We start from the raw sequence: 24,391 nt of genomic DNA on the forward strand, positions 1-24,391 counted from the left end.
CGAGCTCAGCAGAACCCCAAACCTGCAGGCCCCCTCGAAGCCTGGAGCACCCCCTGGGTTCCCAGAGAACTCTTAGCTCTATGGGGTCACGCTCCTTCCTTCCCCCAGACACATGGAGGGTCCCTGCCCCGAGGTGTGGCCTGGTCAGTGGAGGAGGCCTGTGTCTGTGATTCGAACGCTGAACGATCCTCACTCTCCCTGTCTGTCTGTGGGGACGCACTACCCCACTGTCCTCTTCAGGGAACGGGAGAGGGGGTTTGTGTCTGGGCTGAGCTGAGACATCTGCACCCCTGCAGTCCGTGGCCAAGATGTCGAGCCCCCTGGAGCAGGCCCTGGGGGTGCTGGTCTCCACCTTCCACAAGTACTCGGGCACCGAGGGCGACAAGTTCAAGCTGAGCAAGGGCGAGATGAAGGAGCTTCTGCGTAAGGAGCTGCCCAGCTTTGTGGGGGTGAGTGGGACCACCCTGGGGGTCTTCATGTGTGTGAGTGGACCTGGAGGTTTCTGGTGTGGGGGGGCTGAGCGGGCTCATGGGGGGCCCTAATGTGTAGGGGTGAGTGGATGTGGGGGTCCTGATGTGTGTAGGGGTGCATGGGTCCATGGGGGATCCCGGTGTGTGTGTGGGTGAGTGGGCTCACGGGGGTCCCGGTGTGTGTGGGGGCTGCTGAGTGCCCTCCCTCCCTCCCTGTCTCTATTCAGGTTCTGGGCAGAGTAAGGGGCTGCACCACTTTACCCCCATTCTCCTAGGGGGCCTTGGAGCCCTGGCCCAGCTCCTCATATGGTGGTGGTGGGGGGGGGGGACATGTGCAGGGCTGGAGGGGGCGGCCTGGCCCAGGTCCCAGGCTCCTGCCCTGCTGCTCCCTCCCAGGGTGGCTGTGCGCCTGGGCCTATGCAGAGACGCTGGGTCTGTGCCGTGGGCCCTCGGCCTCAGCCTGTGCTCGGGTCATCTGTCGCCAGTGTGGCGCTCAGGACACGGACACGTGTGGACACACTGAGCTTGGCCAGAACTCCCTGACGGCCTGGGGAGAGGCTCTGTGGGCCGAGCACATGCTCTGCATGCGGGCGCCTGGGTCTGACTCCTGATCCCATGCGGCCCCGCCCGCTCAGAGCCAGGAGCAGCCCCGAGCTTAGAGCCAGGTGTGACCCCCTCATACTTGGTTTTCATTTTGACTGGCACTGAAAAGTTCCCTGTGGGAAGAACAGAGAGACAGGACAGTGGGTAGTCTCTCGCCTTGCCCGCCGCAGACCGGGTTCCATCCCCAGCACCACATAGGGTATCCCAACTCTGTCAAGAGCTGAGTACCACCCTCCCCATCAAACAAACAAACAGACAAACAAATAGGGGCCGGAGAGATAATATGGCAGTACCAGTCCAGCGAGTAGGGTGTTTGTCTTGCATGTGGCCGAGCTGGGTTGGTCCTCGGCATCCCATATGGTCCCCGAGCACCACCAGGAGTGATTCCTGAGTACAGAGCCAGGAGTAAGCCCCTGAGCAATTTGGTATGGCCCGAAACCAAAACCAAACAAAGAAGCAGATAAAGATTCTGCCCTTTATGAATTCATGTTGTGTCTGGGGTGCTGTGTGTCCCCAGAATCTTTCCCAGCAGTGAGGTGGGGGGCAGGGGCAACCCTCCAACTCACTGAGTCCTGCGCGGGGGTGGGGTGGGGTTGGTTGCTCCCACTTCCACTCCCGGCTGGGAGAGCTGGAGAAGCCGCCAGGGCTGATATCCCCGCTGGAGACCCCCAGTCTCTGATGGTGATCCCCCCGCCCAGCCCCGGGCGAGCGCTGCCGCCAAACCATCCCTCCTGCTGTCGTTTCAGGAGCAGGTGGATGAGGAGGGCCTGAAGAGGCTCATGGGCGACCTGGACGAGAACAGTGACCAGGAGGTGGACTTCCAGGAGTACGCCGTCTTCCTGGCCCTCGTCACCGTCATGTGCAACGACTTCTTCCAGGACTACCAGGGCCGGCCCTGACGGCCCGAGGCTCCCACACACCGCCCTTTCCCTTTTGCACTCATTAAACTCCTTTGGTTTGTAGATAAGGCTGTGATTGCTCAGGGCGCCTGTGACCTGTGGGCACAATGTGGTGGTGGGGCGTGGGGGCACCCCCAGAGCCTTGACACTCCTAGGCCAGAGTCCTAGATACTGAGATTTCAAGACCAGTCACTTTTGGTTTTATTTTGGGTCCACACCTGGCTGTATTCAGGGATCACTCTAGGCGGCTGGGAGGACCCTCTGTGGTGCCGGGGATCGAACCCGGTCAGCCATGTGCAAAGCCAGCGCCATCCCCGCTGCATACCCATCCTGCCCTCGTGTCAGTGTTTTATTTCTAGTGTTTCCTCTCACGCTGCAGCCAGGTGCCACCCGTGCTGCCGCTCTGCTGTGTCAGTGACAGACTGAGCACTCCCGTCGCAGGTCACAGCCATCATCTGTCCAGCCCTCGGAGCTTCACAGCCCATGGTTCACTCTTTGCTCTCCACGTTCCAGTAGTGGATTCCATGTTCAATTATCAGATTCTGAGTTAGTTATTAAGCTACCAAAAACCTGGGGCCGGAGTGGTAGGACAGCGGGTAGGGAGTTTGTTTTGCACCGGCCAACACAGGTTTGATCCCCAGCATCACACATGGCCCCCTGAGCCCTTTAAGGAGTAATTCCTGAACATGAGTAAAACTGAACATTGCTGGGTGTGACCAAAAAGGAAAAAAATCTACAAAAACATAACTCTCAGGCTTTAATGAATGACCCTGTAGACCCCTTGCACAGTAAGATGCCAGTGTGTGTGTTGGGGGGGAAGTGGAGGGGGGCGTTGAGGGCTGCCTCAGTGACTCAGAGCTGCATCACACACTACCCCAGCACACTGGTTCCCATTCAACGTTTGGGGAATATTCTTCAATGGCATTCTCAGTGGAATCTTTCTTTCTTTCTCTTTCTTTCTTTCCTTCCTTCCTTCCTTCCTTCCTTCCTTCCTTCCTTCCTTCTTTCTTTCTTTCTTTCTTTCTTTCTTTCTTTCTTTCTTTCTTTCTTTCTTTCTTTCTTTCTTTCTTTCTTTCTTTCTTTCTTTCTTTCTCTCTCTCTCTCTCTCTCTTTCTTTCTTTCTTTCTTTCTTTCTTTCTTTCTTTCTTTCTTTCTTTCTTCCTTTCTTCCTTTCTTTTTTTTCTTTTTCTTTTTGGGTCACACCGGCGATGCTCAGGGGGTTAGTCCTTGCTCTGCACTGAGGAATCACTCCTGGTGGTGCTCGGGGGAATATATGGGATGCTGGGGCCTGAACCCGGATTGGCCATGTGCAAGGCAAATGCCCTGCCCGCTATACTTTCTCTCTGGCCTCTTCCTTCCTTCCTTCCTTCCTTCCTTCCTTCCTTCCTTCCTTCCTTCCTTCCTTCCTTCCTTCCTTCCTTCCTTCCTTCCTTCCTTCCTTCCTTCCTTCCTTCCTTCCTTCCTTCCTTCCTTCCTTCCTTCCTTCCTCTTTCTTTTCTTTCTCTATCTCCACACCCCCCATTTTTTGTTTTTGTTTTTGGGCTACACCTGGTGGCACTCAGGGGTTAATGCTGGCCCTGTGCTCAGAAATCACTCCTGGCAGTGCTCATCGGACCATATGGGGTGCTGTGGATTGAGCCCAGGTTGGTTATGTGCAAGGCAAGTGCCCTACCTGCTGTACTATCACTCCAGGCTTCTTTTCCTTTTTTTTTTTTTTTGGCTTTTTGGGTCACACCTGGCAATGCACAGGGGTTATTCCTGGCTCTGCACTCAGGAATTACTCCTGGCGGTGCTCAAGGGACCATATGGGATGCTGGGAATCAAACGCCCTACCCGCTGTGCTATTGTTCCAGCCCCTTCTTTTCCTTTCTTTTCTATTTTTTTTTTTTGGTGGGGGTGGTCGTACCTGTCTGTGCTCACTCCTGGAGGGCTTGGGGGACCACAGACGGAAGGGGTCAGCAGTATGCAAGGCAAGTGCTGTACCTTGTCCTATGTCTCTGATCTGGGCTTATCTTCTGAAATATCTACCGATGACCTCTTGAGCGATTCAAGAGAGTGAAAGAGAGCAGTGAGGCCCCTTAAAATGTATCCCACATCTCAGCACACCATTTCTCAGCTTATTTATTCCTGGTGGTTCTGGGAATTGAACCCAGGGCCTCACACATGCAAGGCAGGTGCTTCTGCCACTGAACTACATCCCCAGTCTGCTTAAGCACGCCATTTCTGCCATCTTCTATCAATCGAGCAAGCCTTCAGTGCTGACACAGATTCAAGGGGGTGTGGAAGAACAGAATTCATCTCTGAATGTGGGAAGCAGCATGCAGGAAGCCGGCATCAGCTGTTTTGGGGGTGTGATATGCGTTGGTCTTTTTTGGGGGATGGCATACCTGGCAGTGCTCAGGCCTTACTCCTGGCTCTGCACTCAGGGATCACTCTGGGCAGGGCTCAGGGGACCATATGGAACACCGGGAATGGAACTCAGGCTGGGTGCTTGCAAGGCAAATGCCTTCACTGCTGTACTGTTGCTCTGGCCCCAGTGAGTTTGCCTTTTACCTCCTTTCTGCAAATAAAATTCACTTACCTGTTCTCAACACCCGCAGACCCATCCCATCCCACTACCAAGCCCAGTGTCTTGCTATGACAGATAATTCAACAAATGTGCTACTCGAAAGGGGGTTGAGGCTGAAGGCACAAAGAGACCACTGGTCCATAGTTGCTGGGAAACTGAGCCACAGGCAGGCACCCGACACTCTATTTTCATGTGTGCCAGGAATCAAACTGCTGGCTTTAGACATTCCAGGCAAACGCTCTGCCACCGAGCCACATCCCTGCCAGTCACCAGAGTCCCCCACCTTGCCGTGCTCCCTGTAAATGGCTCTTCTCTGCTCCAGAGTCTAGGCTCTTGGTTTCGTTCCTGAGTTAAACTCTTCTTTTTCATAAGAAAAGTCTGTGTCTGGGTCGAAGAGATAGTACAGCAGGGAAGGCATTCGACTTGCTACTGGCAGACCTGGGTTTGGTGCCTGGTACCCATAGAGTCCCTCAAGTCTCTCCTGGAGTGACTTCTGAGCACAAAGCCAGGAGTGATCCCTGAGCACTGCTGGGTATGACCTAACTCCCAGGGGTTACTCCTGACTCTGAGCTCGTAATCGCTCCTGGTGGTGCTTGGGGAACCGTATGCAGTTGACCGCATGCAAGGCAGATGCCATTTCTGCTGTACTATGACTCTGATCCCTCAGAGAAATATTCTTAAAGGCCCTCTTTCTTGAGAGGGTCTAAAAGGCACAGGTGTATATGTGTATATGTGTGCATGAGGATGGATGCACATGTGTGTCTGTGCATGTGTACACATGTGTGCGTGTGTTTGCATGTGTGCGTGCCCATGTGCCTGTGCCCAGGAGAGGGGTGACTATGCCCCGCAAGGCTGATGTCCGTCCAAGGTAGGTGCCTTCCTTGGGTCCAAAAGCCATGACTGGCTGTGGTCATCCTGAACTCTCACTGGGTGGAGAAGGAATGAACAAACTTGGGAAAACAAGTGACCGTGTCATAGATAGCAGTTGCACCTGGGACCTCTGTTTGGAAGTTTGGTGACGGTTTTGTGAGCAGACCATGCTGTTGAAGCTGAGCATTTGTCTCAATTTGGTCTCAATTCTCACCTAGAATTTGTCTCAATTCTTTGGGTGGAAGTGGTGCCATCCTTGCCGTTTCGCCCAGTCGCTGTTTCCAGGACCCTGTGTGGTCTGCTGAGTGGGTGGTGACAGTGGAGGAGGAGGCAGGAGGGGTCAGGGGGCAGAATCCTGCTCTGCCAGGTGGAAACTAATGCTTGACCTAGAACTAAATTAATTGCTGGTTCACTCCGGTCCCCGCTCCTGCCCTCTCTTCCCCATAACTTTTTGCCTATAAAGCAGGTTAATCACAGCTCCGAGTTTCCTTCCCTCCCCTGGGCACAGGCACCTGCGCTAGGAGCTGGGGGCCAGGGTGTGGTTAGCTCAGGGGCTGCCCCCCAGTTCCAGCTGGCAGGGCATCATTACTGCCCTGGGCCCTGAGAGCCGCCTCCCTCCCAGCTCCACTTTCTCTGTCAGGACAGTGGGGCGAGGTCTGGAGACTCGGGCAAAGAAAGGAAGAGAGAAGAGAGAAGGGATTCACATTTCTGGCATCACAGAGTCCGAGCTACTCCAGCTAAAACCAACAGCAAAAGTCCTGGACTAATTTGAAAAAATAATCTCTGGGGCTGGAAAGCTGGTAAGGGTCTGCCCTGTATGTGGCCCATTCTTCTGAGTCCGCCAGGAGTGATTCCTGAGCACAGAGCCAGGAGTAAGCCCTGAGCACTGCTGGATGTAGACCTCAAATCAAACAAACGTTCTGCCCCCAACAAACAAAAATCCAAATCGCAACAAAACCCCAAACAACAAATGCTCTTCAAAGCACCAAAGAGGGATGAGCAAAAGCACAGCGGGTAGGGTATTTGCCTTGCATGTGGCAGACTCGGGTTCGATTCCCAGCATCCCATTTGGTCCTCCGTGTACCGCCAGGAATAATTCCTGAGTACATGAGCCAGGAGTAACCCCTGTGCATCACCAGGTGTGACCCAAAAAGAAAAAAGAAAAAAGCACCAAAGAACTGGTAAAGCATGAGGCCAGAGGGGAGCTGGGCCCGCAGCTCCCACCCAGGGGAATTAGACCAAGTAGAGGTGGGAAGCAGGGGTGTGGCTCAGAGCTCACCCAAGGAGGGGTGCGGGGGATACTCTCCATCATTTGGGACCCCAAATGGCCTCCCATGTAAGCTAAGAGCCCAGACACCGCCCAGCCCTTGGCGAGGGGAGGGCCGGCTGAGTGCACGAGAAGCCCCTCCGCTGGCCTCTGAGAAGCTCTCCCGGGCCTCTGAGATACCCCAGCGCCAGAGAAAACCCAGAGAGCTGGAGTGGGTCCCGGGACCTGGGGAGTGACCCCAGCACCCAACTTTGGTGAGGATCTCACCACATCTGTGTCATCAGGCCTCTGAGGGCGCAAAGGTCTGCCAGGCTGGGTTGCACCCCATTTGCATTCTGGGGTGTCCTCAGGCCTCGTCTCCCTCCCCCAACTCTGCTGGGAGGAGAGCTCCAGCTCTGGGGGAGGCTGGGGGCGTCCTGGCCCAGACGGCTTTGATGTGTGGGTGGCCGTGGGGCCTGTAAATGGGCTGGGGTGGCGGGGAGCCCCAGGCACCCTCGCTCTGACCTACTTGGGCCCCTAATTGCCCTCTTCCTCTCCTGGGAGGCTACAAATAGGGACGCCCAGCACTCGGCCTCAGGCTGACGCCCCAGACAGCGGTGAGTGTCTCCGTGCCGGTCCACCTGGGTCGTATGTGGGGTGCTCAGGAGGTCCCCCCAAGCCGGCCTGTCCCTGGCCTGGGGCCAAGGGTGTTCACAGCAGGGACTGGTGAGGTGAGGGCAGCTGGAGGTGGAGGGCTGGGTCCCTTGGGCAGTGAGGGGCTGCTGGGAGGTCCGGCCGAGCTGGGGCTGGGGGACAGTGCTGCTGTCCTCACCCCTAGTCTCCCCTCATCTGTGTATGTGGCAGGGGGTTCAGTTGGGGCATCCTGAGATGTGGGGGTCCCCTCTGCCTCCAGCACAGAGCTCCGAAGAAGCAGCTGGAGCAGGCCAGGGGCCTGGAAGGGCCGAGGAGGGGCACTTCCTCCTGGGCTGGGAACCCCTAGGCCTCCTGTTGTGGCCTCTGCTCTGGAGGAGGCGAGGCCGCAGAGCGGGAACCCCTGGCTGAGGCCGTTGCTGTGGTGGCCGGGCGTGGCAGGACTCTGCAGGACTCCCTGGGGCCACCAGCGAGTGAGTCACCAGCCCTGGCTGGAAGGAAAACACGCAAACACGCAAACACACTCCCTCCGGCTGCCTGAGGGTTCCCCAGGCTGGAGGCAGCTCCGGGGCGGGGCGGGGGGGTGGGTGGGGGGGTGCCTCGGAAGGCCGGAAGGCGCAGTGGAAAGGTGCAATTCCAGAGGGCCTCTCCTAACAGGACAGACCCTCAGCGGGGCCAGGCCGAGTGGCCACACATGACATTGCAGTTCAGTTGGGCCACAGTGTGTGTGGGGGGTGTGTGTGGGAATATGTGGGGGTGTGGGGGTGGGTGTGTGGGTGCCTGTGAGGTGTAGCGAACCCCACTTTAGAGATCCTGCATCTGAGGTTCAGTGTGGCTCAGGTCGAGAGACGGGATCTCCAAAGGCAGCTTCCTCGGGTGTGGGGGGACGAGGATGGTGGTGAGGCTGTGGGGATCCCTCTCTGCATGGACCCTCTGAGAGAGAACGCCTCTTTCCCCGGGGCCTGGGGCAGGGAACCCCTGCAAATCTCCCCACGGTCCTGTTCCCCAAAGGAGCCCTGGGCTGTGTCTGGGGGTGTGTGGCTGAGCCCTCCTGGTAGTGGACGGGGTGACCCTGAGGGTGTGGGGTTAGGGGCGACTGAGACCCCTCAGGGCCAAGAACAGCCAGAGGAGATGGCACGGTCCAGAGGCTTCTCAGAACACGGCTTCTCTCTGAGGCCTGGAGGAGAGGTGTGGGGTGCTGCCTACAGGGAAGCTTGTCCTCTCTACAGGGAGGATGACCCGGCCCCTGGAGAAGGCGGTGGCCGCCATCGTGTGCACCTTCCAGGAGTACGCGGGGCGCTGCGGGGACAAGCACAAGCTGTGCAAGGCAGAGCTCAAGGAGCTGCTACAGAAGGAGCTGCCCACCTTGGGCCCGGTGAGTGCTGGCACCTGGGGGCACCCACATCCCCCCACGGGCACCAGCCCAGCACAGCCAGAGGGTAGAAGTCAGAAAGGGATCCACAGTCTGCTGCTTTGTTGGGGGCTGGAGAGAGGGACCCCCACAGCACACACAGCATGTACAGTATACACACACACACACACACACACACACACACACACACACACACACACACACACACAGAGGCCTCCTGGCCTCCAGGAGCCCTGGGTGCAGGGGCAGGGGCAGGAGCCGAGGCTGGCTCCAGTGGGGGGAGGGAGCATGTGGGGGGCACGTGGCACTGTCCCCAACTGTCTGGCTGTCCTCTACCTGCGCAGACAGAGCTTCATGAGTGTGACTACAACAAGTTCCTGAGTGCCCTGGACACCAACAAGGACTGCGAGGTGGACTTCATGGAGTATATGCGGGCGATCGCCTGCCTCTGCGTCTACTGCCACGAGTACTTCAAGGGGTGCCCCCCAGAGCCCCCCTGTGCCCAGTAGCCTCTGTCCAGGCCTGGAGGGCTCCACACCCCAGCCTCTCCGTCAGACTGACACTGCAGCTGAGTCCGAGACCAGGATGGGACCCCCTAAACTAATAAAGGCCTCTTGATACCGACTCTGCTTCTTCTGAACTGCCGGGCTGGGGAGGGCACGGCCAGGGCAGCCTCGAACCTGTGCACGGGAACCGGGCAGCGAGGGGAGTTGGGGGTCTCCCGGCCTCAGGGGGAAGCTCCCTCTTGGCTCTGTTTGGGCCACACCCAGCAGCACTCAGGGCTTACTCCTGGCTCTGCTCAGGGATCCCTGCTGGTGGGCCCTACGTGGGATAGGGGCTTGAACCCGCTCAGCTGCCAGGCGAGGGGGTCATCTCTCTGCCCGGACGGTTCCCTTGCAGGAGTGAGGTGGAATTGTGGGGTACCTTGGGGGGGACAGAACAGCCCCGAGGGGGTTCAGTTGTCCTAGCCAGATTGGAGGGAGGCTCGTCTCTGAAGCTGCAGCTACCTTCACCCCCTTGGGATTGTCCTGCAATACTCTCGTCCACCCCCACCTCCAGGGAGTGCTCCCTGGCTCCCCGCTTTTGCACAGGTCTAAACCCTGACCTGCACCCAGAGACTGAGTCCCCCCAGACTACCCTCCTGCCCCCTCAGTCCCTGTACGCCCACACCCCTCTCCATGGACCCTCACCCAGCAGTTTCCCCCCTGATGTGGGGTGGCCCCCAGCCCTTCCTGGGGTGTCGCTGCCCACACCCCCAGCCTGCCCTGTGCCCCTGCTCTGTTAGATCTGGGGATGCTGCAGTTTCCGAGCCACATCCTCCCCTCCCCCACCGCTCTTGCATCCCCTCCCTGGTCCCCCCCCCCCCCGCCCTCTTTGTCCAGCTTCCTAAGACCCTGCAGCCTGGGGTGCCCGCCCCTCGGAGCTGCTGGGAGTGCCCCCCTCTCTCTGGGCCCTCTCATGCCCGCCCCGCCCAGGGGAGCTGCTGAGGCCGGGCCCAGTAGAGGCAGCTGACTCCCCCCAGCCCCTGCCATGGGCGGGCCTGGCAGGGGTATAAATAGTCAGACCGAGGCTTTCCTCTCGTTCCTCCCTCTGTCCTTGTAGCTTCCTCTCTCTCAGTCTGGTGAGTTGTGGTTGCTCACTGGCACGCCAGTTGGGCCCCGGGAGGTCGGGGGTGGGGTGGGGTCGGGGGTGCCAGATGTGCTAACGGGGTGCAGATGTGCAATGGCAACGTGGAGGCGGTGGGAGGGTTGTGTGGCCTGGTGCTTGCGTGTGTGTGCACATGTATGTGCATGCATGCCACTGGCATATGTGCCAAGAGAGGGGTGCATGCAGGGCAGGGCTGGATTGGAGCTGCACTGGGCTGGTGCCAGCTCCACTGTGGGCATGCGGGAGTGTAGCTCAGTGGTTGGTGCTTGCTGGGAGGCACCTGTGGGGTAGAGGTGACACTGCTGGCTGGTGCCTGGGTTTCCCTGGGAGCCTCTGCCCTGCACCGGGCACCGCATCCTGCACTGGCGGCCCCACCCTGCATCTCTGCCGCTTCACAGCTGCTGCTCCCCTAGGCTGGGCCTGACCGCTGGGTTTTTCCGCTGCTGACCGCTGGGCACGGATCCAGCTGCCTCACCCACTGTCCTATGTGGGGAGGGAGAAGAATGGGCCAGAGAGGGGTGAATGGATGGGCCGGAGGGCCGGAAAAGCACCAGCAGAGACCTAGGGGTTGGGTCTGGGGTGCAGAGCTGCGCCTGGGGAGCTGCCAGTGACCCCTCCCCCACACCAGGAGCTGGACCCCACTCTTCCGGTCCCTTCCCTGCTGGGGACAGTCTCAGCAAGGGCCCTGGGCTCTGGAGGCCTTTAGGGCAGGGAGTGGGGCAATGAGAGTGTCCCCTGCACTGTGCCCACAGACTCAGCTGTGCCATGGCAAGCCCCCTGGAGAAGGCGCTGGACACGATGGTGTCCACCTTCCACAAGTACTCGGGCAAGGAAGGCGACAAGTTCAAGCTCAACAAGTCGGAGCTGAAGGAGCTGCTGAGCCGGGAGCTGCCCAGCTTCGTGGGGGTGAGTGGCCACCGTGTGCGGGGGGGGCCCCCCAGGCCTGGCCCCGTCTTTCCCTGGAGAGGTTGGGCTCCAGCTGGCAGCTCTCCCTGTGCTGGGCAAGGGCGGTGGAGAGCTCGGCTGTGGCCCCACTGCTGCGGACAGGAGGCCACGCAGGAGGGGGTGAGGCCCGACAGCGCCAGCGCCATATGCAACCCTCGGCAGTGAAGGGAGAGCTTAGATGCCCGCGTCCAGCCTCGGCATGAGGCTGCATCTGGGGCTCAGTCGTCATACCGAGGACCGAAGACACAGACCCCAGTGCTGAGAGGCCCCTCATACACAGCTTCCCCCGCCCCAGCTGCAGCTGCTGCCTGGCACCCAGTGGGCTTAGACCACCGGGGTGGGGGTGGGGCTGTGTCCTCGAGGGGGTGGGGGTGGGGGTGGCACTCTCCTTCCCTGCTGTAGCCTGAGGATGGGGTTCCCGACTGGGCCTCTGGGGCTGCCCCTCCCTGAGCTTGGCCCTGCAGGTGGACGTTGCTGGCACTCGGTGCCCAGCTCCACACCACTTCCGGCTCCTCCCTCTCCTCCTGCAGAAACGGACAGATGAGGCGGCCTTCCAGAAGCTGATGAGCAACCTGGACAGCAACAGGGACAGCCAAGTGGACTTCCAGGAGTACTGCGTCTTCCTGTCCTGCATCGCCATGATGTGCAACGAGTTCTTCGAGGGCTGCCCGGACAAGGAGCCCCGGAAGAAGTGAAGACTGGAGGGTGTGGGGCGGGGGCGGGGGGCAATGGGGGGAGTGGGGGGCGGGGAGGCCCACCAGCTGGGGCTCCCGGGGCTCAGAGCTCCCCCCTACATGTACTCAAAGCTGAGCAAATTTAATAAAGATTCTCAGTAGCACTGAGGCTGGTGTCTGAGGGAGCCTGGGGGTGCAGGCTGGGGGCTGCTGGGGTGTGCTGGGCCGTGGGCTGGGGTTCAGAGGGGAGCAAAGGGGTCAGAGAGGTAGTACGGGGGAAGGCGCTCACCTTGCATGCAGCAACCACCAGGTTTGATCCCCTACATGTCCTGTGAGCCAGGAAAATCCCCCAAACACCACCAGGTGTGGCCCCAACACAGCAAAAAGGGCTGGAGAGAGAGAGTTTAGAGGAAAGGTGTTTGCCTTGCACTCGGCCCATCCGAGTTCCATCCCCGGCACCCCACGGGGTCCCCGAGTCCAGCCAGGAGTGATCCCACAGCGCAGAGTCAGGAGTCAGCCCTGAACACTAATTGTGTGTGTGTGTGTGTGTGTGTGTGTGTGTGTGTGTGTGTGTGGCGGGGGTGAGGCCCCAAACAACAAATCAGAACCAAGTAACAGAGGGGCAGACTGTGGGGTAGGGAAGTATGCGGGTGCTGAGGGGGTGTGATCTGGAGGTAGTGGTCCATGCTGGATGTGGGCCAAAGACCAGAAGCATCATCCCCAGAGGCGCGGAGGGCCAGTGCCTCCCCCCGTCTCCCCACTGTGCCTCTGGGGGACCCCACGCTGAGGCTGGCAGGGACTGAAGGTCACATCTGCTCCTGGTTGGGGTCTGGAATGGATTTGGGGCGCCCTGGGGGTGTGGAAAGGGCTGAGTCAGAGGCAGGAGGAGGCTCTGGGGTGGGGTGGGGTGCGGGGGTCTGGAATCTGCTGCCTTCTGCAGTCCAACCCCCTCCAGGGACCCGTGAAACCTCCCCCTTGAAGCCGAGCCAGGCCAGTGTGGGAAAGAGGCCCCCCTCTGACCTCTGCCCCGTTGTCCCCCAGAGCACGGGACTAGCCCTCAGAAAGGCACTAATCTTGGAGGGAGTTGACTGAAGGCGGCTGGAGTTTGTGGCCTGACTTCAGACGTGGGGTCTGAGCAATGGCTGCCACCCCCACCCTTTGGCCCCCAAATGCCCTCAGATCCTGTGGGTGAAGGCCGAGGTGCCAGCATGCACAGGGTGGGGCGGGGGTAGCTGCCAGGCCAGGTCTGGGGGCATGAGGAGAGGTCCGGTCAGATGCCAGGCTTGCACAGAGGCTGCCCCCCATTCAGGCTTATCCCTCCCGTATTTGAGGGGGAGCCACACCCGATGGTGCTCAGGGCTTGCTCTGACTCTGGGCGCTGGAATCACTCCTGGCAGGAACCAGGGGGCCTATGGGGGTCCGTGGCTGCATGCCAGGGGAGCACGGGACCCCTGCGCTGTCCCTCCAGCCGTAGGTCGCCTCTTCCCCCGCAGCTCCTGCTGTTTGTGTCCCTCCCCAGTGTCAGAGGACTCGGGTAGGTGACTCAGAGCCTCCCCAGAGGAGATCACAGGGACCCGAGTGGAATTTTGGCCCCGGAAACGGAGCCTCCAGGGTGTCTGCCCCCTGGTGCTGCAGGGATGCTTCGGGGAGTGGGCCAGTGGCTGAGGCAGACGCTTCCCCCGCCCCCCTCCCCCTCCCTGGGAGTTCCTCCCTGGGGTGTCTGCGTCACCGTCCCTGTCACTGCAGCGGAAACTTGGAAACTCCAGTTGCCTTGCGACCGCCTCTCGGCCCCTCGGGGTGCGAGTGGGCGAGGCCGAGGCCTGGCGGCAGGCAGGGGGACTCAGGCCCTGTGTGGGGTTGGGGTTTGGTCTATTTCACAGAGCGGGGGCACACCTGGCTGTGCCCAGGGACCACTCCCGGCAGGGCTTGGGGGGCACACGGAGTGCCAGGGTGGCGGAGTAAGGCAAGTGCTGCTGAGCCTGTGCTCTCTGGGGCCCTGAAAGCCCTGACTTTGGTTCTCCCCAGCTGGGACTGGCCCCCGGCCCTCACTGGGGATGCAGGCGACTCTCCCTGCTCCCACCACTGCCCCTGAGCCTGCGGGGGGGGGGGGGGCCCTGCCCCAGCCTCCGACCCTCACCCGACCCTCCCTCCCCATCTCCTCATCCCTAAGGCTTCTGCTCGGACACCTTCCTGCAGGAAGAGGGAAGGTGAGAACAGGGCCAGGCTCCGCTGAGAACCCCGTCTCTTCCTGCCCCCTTCCTCCCGCCTAGTGAACCCACCCAGACCCAGACCTAAACCAATCCAGACGCAGCTTCAGATTCTGCCAGTGACCTTGACCAGGCCATTGGCTGGAAACCACCTTCCAAGGATCCCCATCTGGGGCAGTGTGGGGGTCCCTCTCGGAAACGCCCTGCATTTGGCCCACACTTTCAGAATCATCCTGCCAGGCGGCCGATTTCTCCCCTCCACCTTGTCCCTCAGACCATGCGCTTGGGTTCTGGGTGCAGGGAGCAAAGCTGTGTGGTGTGGACGGGGCGGACCCCATCCTCTCATGTGGATCCGAGGAGGCTGGTGCGGCCTCCCCAGCTGTCCCAGGGGCTCTGACCGGGGCCCTTCTCATTGGTCCTTTCTCCCCGCGGGTTTCCCAGGGACCTGAGCACGGGAATAAAGGCCGTGCAGCGGGAGGCCGTGGGCTTCTGGGCTGACTTCTGCTCGGTGAGTCCCTCGATGGTGAGGTGGGGGTGGGGGATGGCCCTACTGCCCCCACCTGGGAAGAGGGCCCAGGCGCTGGCAGAGGAGAAGGCAGAGCATCGGGATGGGGGGGATTTCCTGAGGGGGGCTCAGGGCTGGCGGTGCCAGGATGCCTGGCAGCTCAGGGTCCTCTTGGCCCAGCCACGCTGTGGCTCTGGCTCTGTGGTTCTGCTGTGGTTCTGGAGGCGGGGAAATGGATATTCCTGGGTGATGGAGGAGCAAAGGCAGGAGCGGGCCCGTAATCAGGGGGCGGGGTGAGGGGAACTGGCCAGGACATCTCCTTACTCAGACCCTTCGAGAATCCTAGAGCCCCAAGTTCCGGCCAGCAGGGTGTGGCCCCCTCCGCCCAAGGGGAAGTGGTTTGCAGGTCTGAGTCACGGAGAAGCTCCGGGCCTCTCCCTGTGGGTGCCCTGTGGGTGCGGCAGTGCTGGAAGGGGTGGGGTCCCGTGAGCCGGACCTCTAGCTGGCCCAGAAAGAGCCTGGGGAGTCCCAGCCCTGCTGGGCAGGATTTCTGCTGAGACTAACTTCCCAGTTCCGCCTGGCCCCACCCCCTGGACTCTCCGTTTGCCCTGTCCCCAACTTTTTCAGCGTGGTACAGCCTGAGATCAGGCTGGGGCAAAGGAGCGTGGTGAAGGAGGGGCCAGCTCTGAAGGGTCTGGGTGGGGGGTGGGGCACATCTCAGCCCTTTGGAGAGGCCACCGAGTGCCCCCCTGCTTCTGGACCCTCTGTGACAAGGAAAAAAGGATGGCATCTCCTTTGGGGACTGCCCAGTGGTTCTGTCTGCCTCAGTTTCCTCACAAACTGCCCAGATGCATTAGGGCCCACAGATGCCTGCATTTGAGTTTTTATTTATAATTTTAGTTTTGTTTTTTTGGCCACAATCAGCATGCTCAGGGCTGCTCCGGGCTCTGCATCCAGCAATGAGTCCTAGCAGGACTCAGGAGACTATATGGGATGCTGGGGATCGAACCCAGGTCAGTTTCAGGGAAGGCAAGAGTCTTAACTCCTGTGTATCTCTTTGGCCTCAATTCATCTAAATTTTGAAACAATTTGGGGGCTTTTCAATCAATGCGCAGGGGCCGGGGCCACTCTGTGACATTCATTCCCCTGGACACTCAGTACTCTGACTTGGTGAGGCCCATGGCTCAGCCTTGCGTGTTGGTGGAGTCTGGGGGCACCAGGGTCCCCTGAAACTGCTCAGGAGGCCACACTGGTCAGTAGAGGGGTCCTTGTGCCCTTGTGCCCCTGATGCCCAAGCTGTCTCGCAGGGGTGCATCCCGGCGATTCCGCCTCTGACCGTTTTTGGGGCTTTGAGAGGGACTCTGGTGAGGAACAGAGGCCTGGCTCCTCAGGCCTGTGTCTGGCCCCCAGACTGCACGCAGGCATGGAGACCCCTCTGGAGAAGGCGCTCACCACCCTCGTCACCACCTTCCACAAGTACTCGGGCAGGGAGGGCAGCAAGCTCACGCTGAGCCGCAGGGAGCTGAAGGAGCTGATCAAGAACGAGCTGTGTCTCGCCGAGGTACGTGCGGGCAGAAGGATGCATGGGCTGGATCGTGGTCACGGGGGCGGGGTGGGGAGCACCCGCCGATGCCAGGTGCGGACACAGAGCAGCCAGGTTCTGGCCTCAGTGATGCAGGATGCCAAGGGGAAGAGCAGAGAATGGAGAGGGGGTGGCTGCAACAGCTCCGAGGTTTCTCCTGGCAGACAGGAGGCAGCTTCTATAGAGAAGAAAGAGGGAGCTTGAGTGTGTGTATGTGGGGGGGGGGGGGCTGCATGAGTATATATGTGGGGAGGTATGTGTGTGGGGGGTGTGTGGGTGTGAAGTGGTGGTGGGTACGTGTATGTGTGGGGTGCATGTGTTGTGGGTGCATGTCCAGAAGCTTCCAGGTGAGACTGGGCTCATGCAGTGTAGCCCAGAGAGGGGAGATTAGGGGAACCCTGAGGTCTAGGTCACTGTTGGTGCTGCTGAAGGGCAGGTTCTTGCCCCCTTCTCTGTTCCTGGCACCTGGGGTGTGTTGAAGGAGCCAGCAGGGCATTCCTGCCCACCTGGGAGACTGGAAACTGGGAGGAGCCGGAACTGATTCTCAGCAGATGAGCTGCAGGGCAGGGCCAGGCCAGGGAGGCCCAGGAAACGGTCTTGGTTATTCACCGGTCTGGGTTACTTACCGTTATGAACAACTGGGCTGGAGAGACAGGACAGCGGGGAGAGCGCCTGCCTTGCATGTGGCCAGCCTGGGTTTGATCCTGGGTACCCCCTAGGATCTCCTGACCCCTGTCAGGGGTGATCCCTGAACACAGAGCCAGGAGTAAGCCCTGAGCACCACTGGGTGTGGCCCCAAAACAAAGAACCCAAAGAGAAACAACAACAAAAGCCCCCAGAGGTCTTACATAACTTATCCAAGGACCCAGAGCCAGCCCCTCTGGGTGGGGTGCGGGAGCAGAGAGGGGTGTCTTTGTGACCCCGCCCTAGTGACCTCAGCAGGGAGCCGTGTCTGAGGGAACCCGGGGTGTCCCCAGCCTGCCAGAGCTCAGCTTCCTGAGCTAATGAGGTGGGGGTTGGGACGGAGGGCCAGCTGGGGTTAATTACCGGGACGAGGTCCCAGGGGACCAGTGCAGGGCAGAGAAGCTGTTTCCGTTTCCAGGTGTCCTGCTGGCTGGGATCTGGGGGGCAGAGCCCAGGGGGGCCGGGTCAGGTTTGCTTCCTGCGGTGGCTGAGTACCCCCCTCACGGTCCTGGCAGTACTGAGCTGAGACCCCTGGATGGAGAGAGAAGGGGCCGGCTTGTAGCCCAGGGCAGGCTCTGCCACAGGGGTTCAATCACTGTGGCACCCAGTGCCCCTCCAGCCTGCAGTGTTCTAGAAGGATCCATCCTCGGATCTGTGCTGTGTGATGGGAAAGGGCGGGCCCAGACTCGTGTTCAGATTCAGGAGTTGGGTGGGTGGCCCCAGCTGGGCGGGAGGAACTGGGGGGCACATGAGTGTATGTGGGGGAGGATATTGCTGATTTGGCAAGGGTGGCCCTGAGGCCAGCTGCCTTCCCTGGGTTGGGGGGCCCCAGGCAGCAGGGGGCAGGACCTGGCCGGGAGCTGACCTGTCTCCCTCATCTGGGCCTGGCAGAAGATGAAAGAGAGCAGCATCGACAATCTGATGAAGAGCCTGGACAAGAACAGCGACCAGGAGATCGACTTCAAGGAGTATTCGGTGTTCCTGACCACGCTGTGCATGGCCTACAATGACTTCTTCCTGGAGGAGAACAAGTGACCAGCCCCGCCTGCGCCCACCTGTCCCCTCTGGGCCGCCCTCTCAACCCTCCCTGCACTCCTTGGAGTCCCCCTACCTGACACAGAAAATAAAGATCTTCCACCCCAGGTGTTGGACCTGGCTCCGTGGTGTCTCCTGGTGGGCAGGGCCATGGGTGTGTCCTTGGACAGCTGCAGGCTTGGGTCCTGGCTTGGTGCTTCAGTGTGGCCCTCACTGTGCTCGCCTGAGTTTCTCCTGGAAAAACAGTGTGTGTGTGTGTGTGTGTTTGTGAGTGTGTGTATGGGTGTGAGTGTGTGAATGTGTGTGAATGTGTGTACGCGTGTGTGCATGCGTATGTGTGTGTGCATGCGTATGTGTGTGTGCATGTGTAGGTGAATGTGTGCACGTGAGTGTGTACGCACATGTGTGTGCATGTGTGTGCGCATGTGAGTGTGAGTGTGCGTGTGTGCGTGAGTGTGTGTGCATTCATGTGTGTGTGAATGCGAGTCTGTGTGCGTGTGTTTGGGGCCGGGGTTCCCCCTGTCTCCCCATATACTGCTCAGTTGCAGAGGAAGCAAAGGGCAAAGTGCCTAGAGCAGGAGGCCTGAGGTGTGGCCCCTGACCTTGGCTGGTGTGTAGTTATGACAGAGGCCACGGAGGGGACCTGGGAAGGAGGGAAGTGGAGGGGTGCAACCACAGCTCTGGCCTCTCCTAAGCGCCCTCAGGGGACCTGTCCACCTGAGACTCCCTTCCCCAAACCCCAGTCCTCCCTCAGGCAGCACCTGAAGCTTCACTGGGCAGAACTGGGCAAACTCATGGGGGTGGGAGGTGGGGAAGACTCAATTCCAGCAGCAGGAGGTTTGGGGGCGGGGTGGGGGTGGGGCTTCTCCGTGTTCACACTAAAGTCTTGCAGACCCTCTAGTGCATCCCATGGAACATTCAGATTTCTAGTCCTGTACACAGGCACATGCACACACACTCCCGCACACAATCACTCATCCCACGTACACATTCACTCATTCACGTACACACTCCCACGCACACACTCACTCACATGCACGCATACATTCACACTGCCCCGCGCACATACCCTCACTCACCTCTGCACATACATGCACAGATGCAGTCACTCATGCACACGTGCACACACAGATGCACCCGCACACCCGCACACACTCACAGGGAGACACACGTGCACAACTGCACACGCACCCAGCGCAGGCTCCCCCTCACCCAGGCTGGAGGCCCAGGGCTAAGGAAGCGGAGGCCCAAGTGCCCGCTCTCCAACCCGCCCCTCCTAGCTAGCTGGGCGCCCCAGCTCCGTGGCTGTCGCTGCTGCCGGTGCGGGGCAGGCGTTTTGGGGAGCCGGAGGGCCGGCCTCCCCCCGGGGCTTCAGGGGCGCCCCTCCCGCGGTCCTCCCCGGGGCCCTCCCGGAAGCGGCGCGGGGCGCGGGGCGCGGGCGGGCGGTGCCGGGGCCGGGCGGGCGCGGCGCGGGGCGGGGCGGGTGTCCGGCCCTATAAGGCGCCCCGCGGCCGCTTCTGCCCGCTGCTCCCTCTCTGCCTGCAGCGGTGAGTACTGGCTCCGGGACCGGCCGAGGCGGCTCCCCAAGTGCGCTCCTTTGGGGTGCGGTGGGTGTGCCCTGGGTGGGGCCCAGGAGTCCCGTGCACCTCCCTCCCCCCAACTTCTCAGGGGACCCTTGCGGACAGCTTTCTGCTGGGGCTCCATAGACTCCGGGCCCCATCTCTGCCCTGGAGCCCCCCTTCTCCCTCCCCTCCAAGGCCAAGTGTCACCCACTGCCTCCTGTGCCCTGGGGCTGAGGAAAGGGGCACAGGGGACATGTGGATGAAAGGTGTCTCTGCTGCCCCTGACCAGCTCCTGTCCCGGCAGCTTTAAGCCCAGCCCTCAATATGGCGTGCCCTCTGGACCAGGCCATTGGCCTCCTGGTGGCCATCTTCCACAAGTACTCAGGCAAGGACGGCGACAAGAACACCCTGAGCAAGAAGGAGCTGAAGGAGCTGATCCAGAAGGAGCTGACCATCGGGGCGGTGAGGGAGCCATCTTACCCTGCCCTCTGCCCTCTGCCCCTCAGGGGCACTTGGTGCTCACCCACTATGCAGGGCAGGGAGGGGGAACCCTTACACGCTGTCCCCGAGGGAGGGGAGGGCAGGTGGCCACCGGGTGACAGGCCCTCTGCGGAGGGCTGGTGGCTGGGGACGGCTGCCCCAACTCTGAGCCAGGACCTCCCTCCCCTACCCGCAGAAGCTGCAGGACTCTGAGATCACCAAGCTGATGGATGACCTGGACCGGAATAAGGACCAGGTGGTCAACTTCCAGGAGTACGTCACATTCCTGGGAGCCCTGGCCATGATCTACAATGACGTGCTCAAGGGCTGAGTGTGCGGGAAGGTGGGCTGCCGGGCGGGCGGGTGGATGTTTGTACAATAAACCTCTGTGGCTCCAACCTGCCTGCGTGTCCTGGCTTCCCTGCAGCTCAAGCTTCCCCCTCTGCGCCCTGCCCCAGCTCTCAGAACCACCTGCACATGACCTGGCAGGTGACCCCAGAACTGGGGGAGGGGGAGAGCCTGCAAGACGATGGGTGCATTTAGGTGGGTTAGAAAAGTTGCTCCTGCAGCTCTAAAACTTTTATTTGGGGGGTAGGGAGTTGGGCCACACCCGGTGGTGCTTGGAGCTTACTCCTAGCTCTGTGCTCAGGGCTGACTCCTAGTGGGGCTCAGGGGGCCACATGGGGTACCAGGGATCAAACAAGAGTCAGCCTCATGCAAGGCCAGTGCCTTCCCCACTGTCCCATATGTCTGGTCCTCTTAGGACTTATTTTTCAGGGATAAATATTACTACCTGGACCATCCTTTCTAGCTTTGTCTGATCACAGACAGCGACTATTTTCTTTCTTGGGGAATTGGGTCATACTTGGCAGTGCTCAAGGCTTACTCCTGCCTCTGTGCTCAGGAATCACTCCTAGTGAGTCTCAGGGGACCTTGTGCGGTGCTGGGGATGGAACCGGGGTGAGTGGCATGCAAGGCAAGCGCCTTACCCCTGTTTTGTCTCTGGCCCGAGCACCAAACCTTCGAGCAGCAAACCTTTGTAAGGAAAGCCTCAGGGGAGAAGGCCCTGGAATGGGTCTGGAGAAGGAAATACTAACTGAGTCAGACTCCGTGTGACCTTCTAAACAGGGTCCCTGGGGATGTGTTTTGCTCTGGGTGTGGTGAGGGGAGCAGGGCCAAAAGGCCCAGGGCAGCGCTGGTCTTTCAGGAGACCACAGTGGGAGTGCTCTGGTTTGGGGGTATTTTTCCCCAGCGCTGGGACCTTCACGTGCCAGGCATGTGTCTCTCTTGCTGAGCCACACCCAGGCTAGGGGCAGTTCTGAGAACACAGGGGCACCCCATGACTGGGAGCCTGTGTGGTCCGCCTCGGGCGGAGGTGGGACACTCTGGAACTCCGGTTCCTTTTGTGGAAGAAAGTCTGAGCAGTTGGCAGCGGCCCAAGCACGTGACTCATGGGCTCTCACAGTGGGGCGGCCGGGGGTCCCAGGGCTGCACCCCGTGCAGCTTCCAGCCCTTCCCTGAAGCCTCTGCAGTGACTCACCCCAGTTATTCCATCGCAGCAGGCCTGGCTGCCCACGGGCAGTGAGGAAGGTGACTAATTTCTGAATTATTGTCTGAATTCACTGCTTGTATTAGTGGTTTTTGTTTTGGTGGTGGTGGGGGACCAGTGGGTAAACTGGGGCTCCGAGTGTTGTTGCTGATTGCCATGATCCTCCCAGGAGTGATCTGAGCTAGGCTCTATCAGTCCGTTCAGGGCAGCTAGAGCTTTGCCAAACCGCCCCCTCACCCCCACCCCAGAGAGCCCACGTGCTCCTCCTCCCCTAAACTCACCTCTCCGCTTCCCAGGGGCCCAGCCTGGTGGAATGAAGCCCTTCTTCCGGATGGGGTGGGGCTGATGGAAAAGTCCTCCAGAAGCTGGACCCGCCTCCCCGATGGAGTCTCCTCCCCCTCTGGGGCCAGGCCTGACTCCTGGACGCGGCCTCTGCAGCCCCGGGGGAAAGTGGAAAAGTACTTTCTTAACCCTGCTGTGGCATGGAGCGAGTGCCCCCCCCCCTCCCGGGAGGGCAGACAGTGAGTGGCTTTGGTTCCTGAAACCTCTGGGGAGTGGCTGACCCTGTGGGACCACAGCCCCTCCCCCCCACCTCCCCTGGCCACCAGGGGGGCCTTCCTAGGATGATGGGGTCCTGGGCAGGGCAGCAAGTGGGGATCTCTGGGTCCCAGCAGTTGGCCCCCAGGGAGGGCAGTGCGGCCTCAGCTGAGACACTGCTTCCAAGAAAGGAGCTTGCAAAGCAGAGCCTGACCCCGCCCCTCCCCATCTTGGCTTTTAAGGATCCCAAAGACCTTTGCAGGGCTGGAGAGCCAGGGCAGTGCGTAGGTGAGGGCATTTGCCTTGCGGGATCCACCTGGAGAATTGCAGGTTCTCCCAAGCCCTGCCAGGAGTGATCCTTGAGCTGGGAGCCAGGAGTAAGTCCTGCGCACTGCCAGGCATGCCCCAAACCAAAGTCACCAACCAACCAACCAACCAACCAACCAACCAACCAACCAACCAACCAACCAACCAACCAACAGAACCCCTCTGGAGCGAGGGGACTAGTGATTTCTGTCCACTGAGGCCCTTTGCTTCCAGAAGGCTCTGTTAGGCAGGCGTGGACCCCGAGCTTGCGGGCTGGACCCACTACAGTAGCCTTTGGCTTCTGAAACTGGAGTGGAGGGGAACACAGAACAAAGACCGAAAGGAGCACAGAACCACAGAGAACACATTTTTCTTACTGCAACTCTTGAGTTTTTTTTTTCCGGGGCATATAAGTGGCATCTGGTGGGTATAGCAGTCAGCTGGGGGCTTGGCTGTGGCGGGGCATGGGCTGCCCGTCCCCCTCACCTCTCTCTCTGGCTGCTCCAAAACTGAGTACCCCCTGGGTGCTTGCCCTGCGGCGCTGGGCCCTAGCTGGGAGCTTCGCCCTGTCCCTTTGCTGAGGTCTGTACAGTTGTCCAGGCTGTGGGCTGCGTTCTGGCTCCCCCAGCCCCCCTAGCTGAGGCTCCTTCCCCCCACTCTTGCCACCTTTCACCCTCCACTGAGAAGCAGGAACAGCCACATTTCTGTAAGCTGGGTGCGCCCAGAGACAGGCCGTGAGGCTGACTCACTCAGGCACCTCTTTGTTCTCTGCCAAGCACGTCTGACATCGCCAGGAAGAATGCCACCCGCCTTTGTGTAGCGCTTTTGTTTTAACATGCTGCTTTCATCCGCATTGTGTTTGTGAGTCGGGCAGGATTTATTTGAGTTTGTACTATAGACCAGGATTTATGTCAGTGAGATCAACCAAGCCCCCGGTTCACCAGCATGGGGAGTGAGCGTTTCAGCTCGGGTCAGCAGGACAGAGAGCAGGACCCCGTTGGGCCAGTTCCTTCCCTCCAGTTTGTGAGTCTTTCTCCATCCTGAAGGTTTTGGTTCTTTCTTCACGTTTTCCTCCTAAAAGTTTTAATCATTCATGGAGGGTGCACAAAGTGACAGACGGTGACCAGCAGGCCAGGAGATCAGCCTTGGGCCAGGTCCAAGAGGTGATAGACAAGGAAAAAAACATTTCTCCACTCCCAAAGGAGTAGGTACCTCAGTGCCCTCCTCCAAAGAGGTCTCCCGGGCAAGACTCAGACCCCGGCTCTTTTTTTAAAAAATTTATTTATTTTTAATTAGTGAATCACCGTGAGGGTACACTTACAGATTTATACATTTTTGTGCTCAGAACCCATCTCTTCACCAGTGCCCATTCTCCACCACCAGTAAAGACCCCGGCTCTTAATGCCACTCTCTGGAACACAAATATCAGGGCACAGAGGACCTGGTCTCAGGCCTCGGATTCCAGAGCCATCTCTGTCTATAAGCCTTCATCTGAAGCAGAAATACCCAAGGGAGCTCCCAGCCTCCCAGCCTCCTGGGGACTTCTCCTCCACCTGGCGGGCAGCCTTTGTCCCTGTTTCTGCTGGGGAAGAAAAGCTTTATTTGCCTGGGTCCGAGCTGCTGACCTCAAGTGACTATCGTCTCACTCCCTGATGTCTGAGATTCTTGCTGCGGCTCCGAGAAACTCCCTGCAGCTCAGTTGCCCGACACTCACAAGCCATTGTCAATAAACCGAACCGGCTTCTTCCAGGGCCTTCTTTATGAATGTGGTAGTGTGGCAGTCTCTCTCACGCTCTGTCTGTCTGTCTCCCATTCTGTCTTACCATAACTGCTTTCTACCAATGGAATCAGGATATAAATGTCTCTCATTCTACATTCTTTTTTTTCTTCATTTGATGTAATTTTGTTTATTTATTTAACTTTTTTTTTTTTTTTTTTTTGCTTTTTGGGTCACACCTGGCAATGTACAGGGGTCACTCCTGGCTCTGCACTCAGGAA

At 59.6% G+C, this 24,391-nt stretch overlaps 5 protein-coding genes across 6 annotated transcripts; all 5 read left to right on the forward strand.

Moving 5' to 3' along the window:
* Positions 1-308: 308 nt before the first annotated feature.
* On the forward strand, positions 309-1,972 carry S100A2 (S100 calcium binding protein A2). Its single transcript, XM_004619174.1, has 2 exons — positions 309-449; positions 1,820-1,972. Exons 1-2 carry the CDS (start codon positions 309-311, stop codon positions 1,970-1,972), a joined length of 294 nt encoding a protein of 97 aa, XP_004619231.1.
* Positions 1,973-8,542: 6,570 nt separating this feature from the next.
* Positions 8,543-9,189, forward strand: S100A3 (S100 calcium binding protein A3). The gene is made up of 2 exons (XM_004619234.1): positions 8,543-8,683; positions 9,025-9,189. The coding sequence occupies exons 1-2, from the start codon at positions 8,543-8,545 to the stop codon at positions 9,187-9,189; spliced, it is 306 nt and encodes a 101-aa protein (XP_004619291.1).
* Positions 9,190-10,251: 1,062 nt separating this feature from the next.
* Positions 10,252-11,968, forward strand: LOC101546064 (protein S100-A4). 2 transcript variants are annotated; one of them, XM_055139775.1, is made up of 3 exons: positions 10,252-10,301; positions 11,080-11,233; positions 11,803-11,968. In XM_055139775.1, exons 2-3 carry the CDS (start codon positions 11,093-11,095, stop codon positions 11,965-11,967), a joined length of 306 nt encoding a protein of 101 aa, XP_054995750.1. In that variant the 5' UTR covers positions 10,252-10,301; positions 11,080-11,092; the 3' UTR covers position 11,968. The 2 variants fall into 2 exon arrangements, with proteins under 2 accessions (XP_054995750.1, XP_004619290.1); XM_004619233.2 differs by lacking the exon at positions 10,252-10,301 and having other exon boundaries at positions 10,874-11,233.
* A 2,657-nt stretch (positions 11,969-14,625) lies between these two features.
* S100A5 (S100 calcium binding protein A5) lies at positions 14,626-18,049 on the forward strand. Its single transcript, XM_055140510.1, has 3 exons — positions 14,626-14,661; positions 16,069-16,219; positions 17,816-18,049. Exons 2-3 carry the CDS (start codon positions 16,082-16,084, stop codon positions 17,957-17,959), a joined length of 282 nt encoding a protein of 93 aa, XP_054996485.1. The 5' UTR covers positions 14,626-14,661; positions 16,069-16,081; the 3' UTR covers positions 17,960-18,049.
* Positions 18,050-19,440: 1,391 nt separating this feature from the next.
* On the forward strand, positions 19,441-20,376 carry S100A6 (S100 calcium binding protein A6). Its single transcript, XM_055140242.1, has 3 exons — positions 19,441-19,506; positions 19,826-19,983; positions 20,198-20,376. The coding sequence occupies exons 2-3, from the start codon at positions 19,846-19,848 to the stop codon at positions 20,330-20,332; spliced, it is 273 nt and encodes a 90-aa protein (XP_054996217.1). The 5' UTR covers positions 19,441-19,506; positions 19,826-19,845; the 3' UTR covers positions 20,333-20,376.
* The last annotated feature ends 4,015 nt before the right edge of the window (positions 20,377-24,391 follow it).

Source organism: Sorex araneus, chromosome 5 (genome assembly GCF_027595985.1).
Source record: "Sorex araneus isolate mSorAra2 chromosome 5, mSorAra2.pri, whole genome shotgun sequence".
In the NCBI taxonomy this organism is placed as follows: Eukaryota; Metazoa; Chordata; class Mammalia; order Eulipotyphla; family Soricidae; genus Sorex; species Sorex araneus.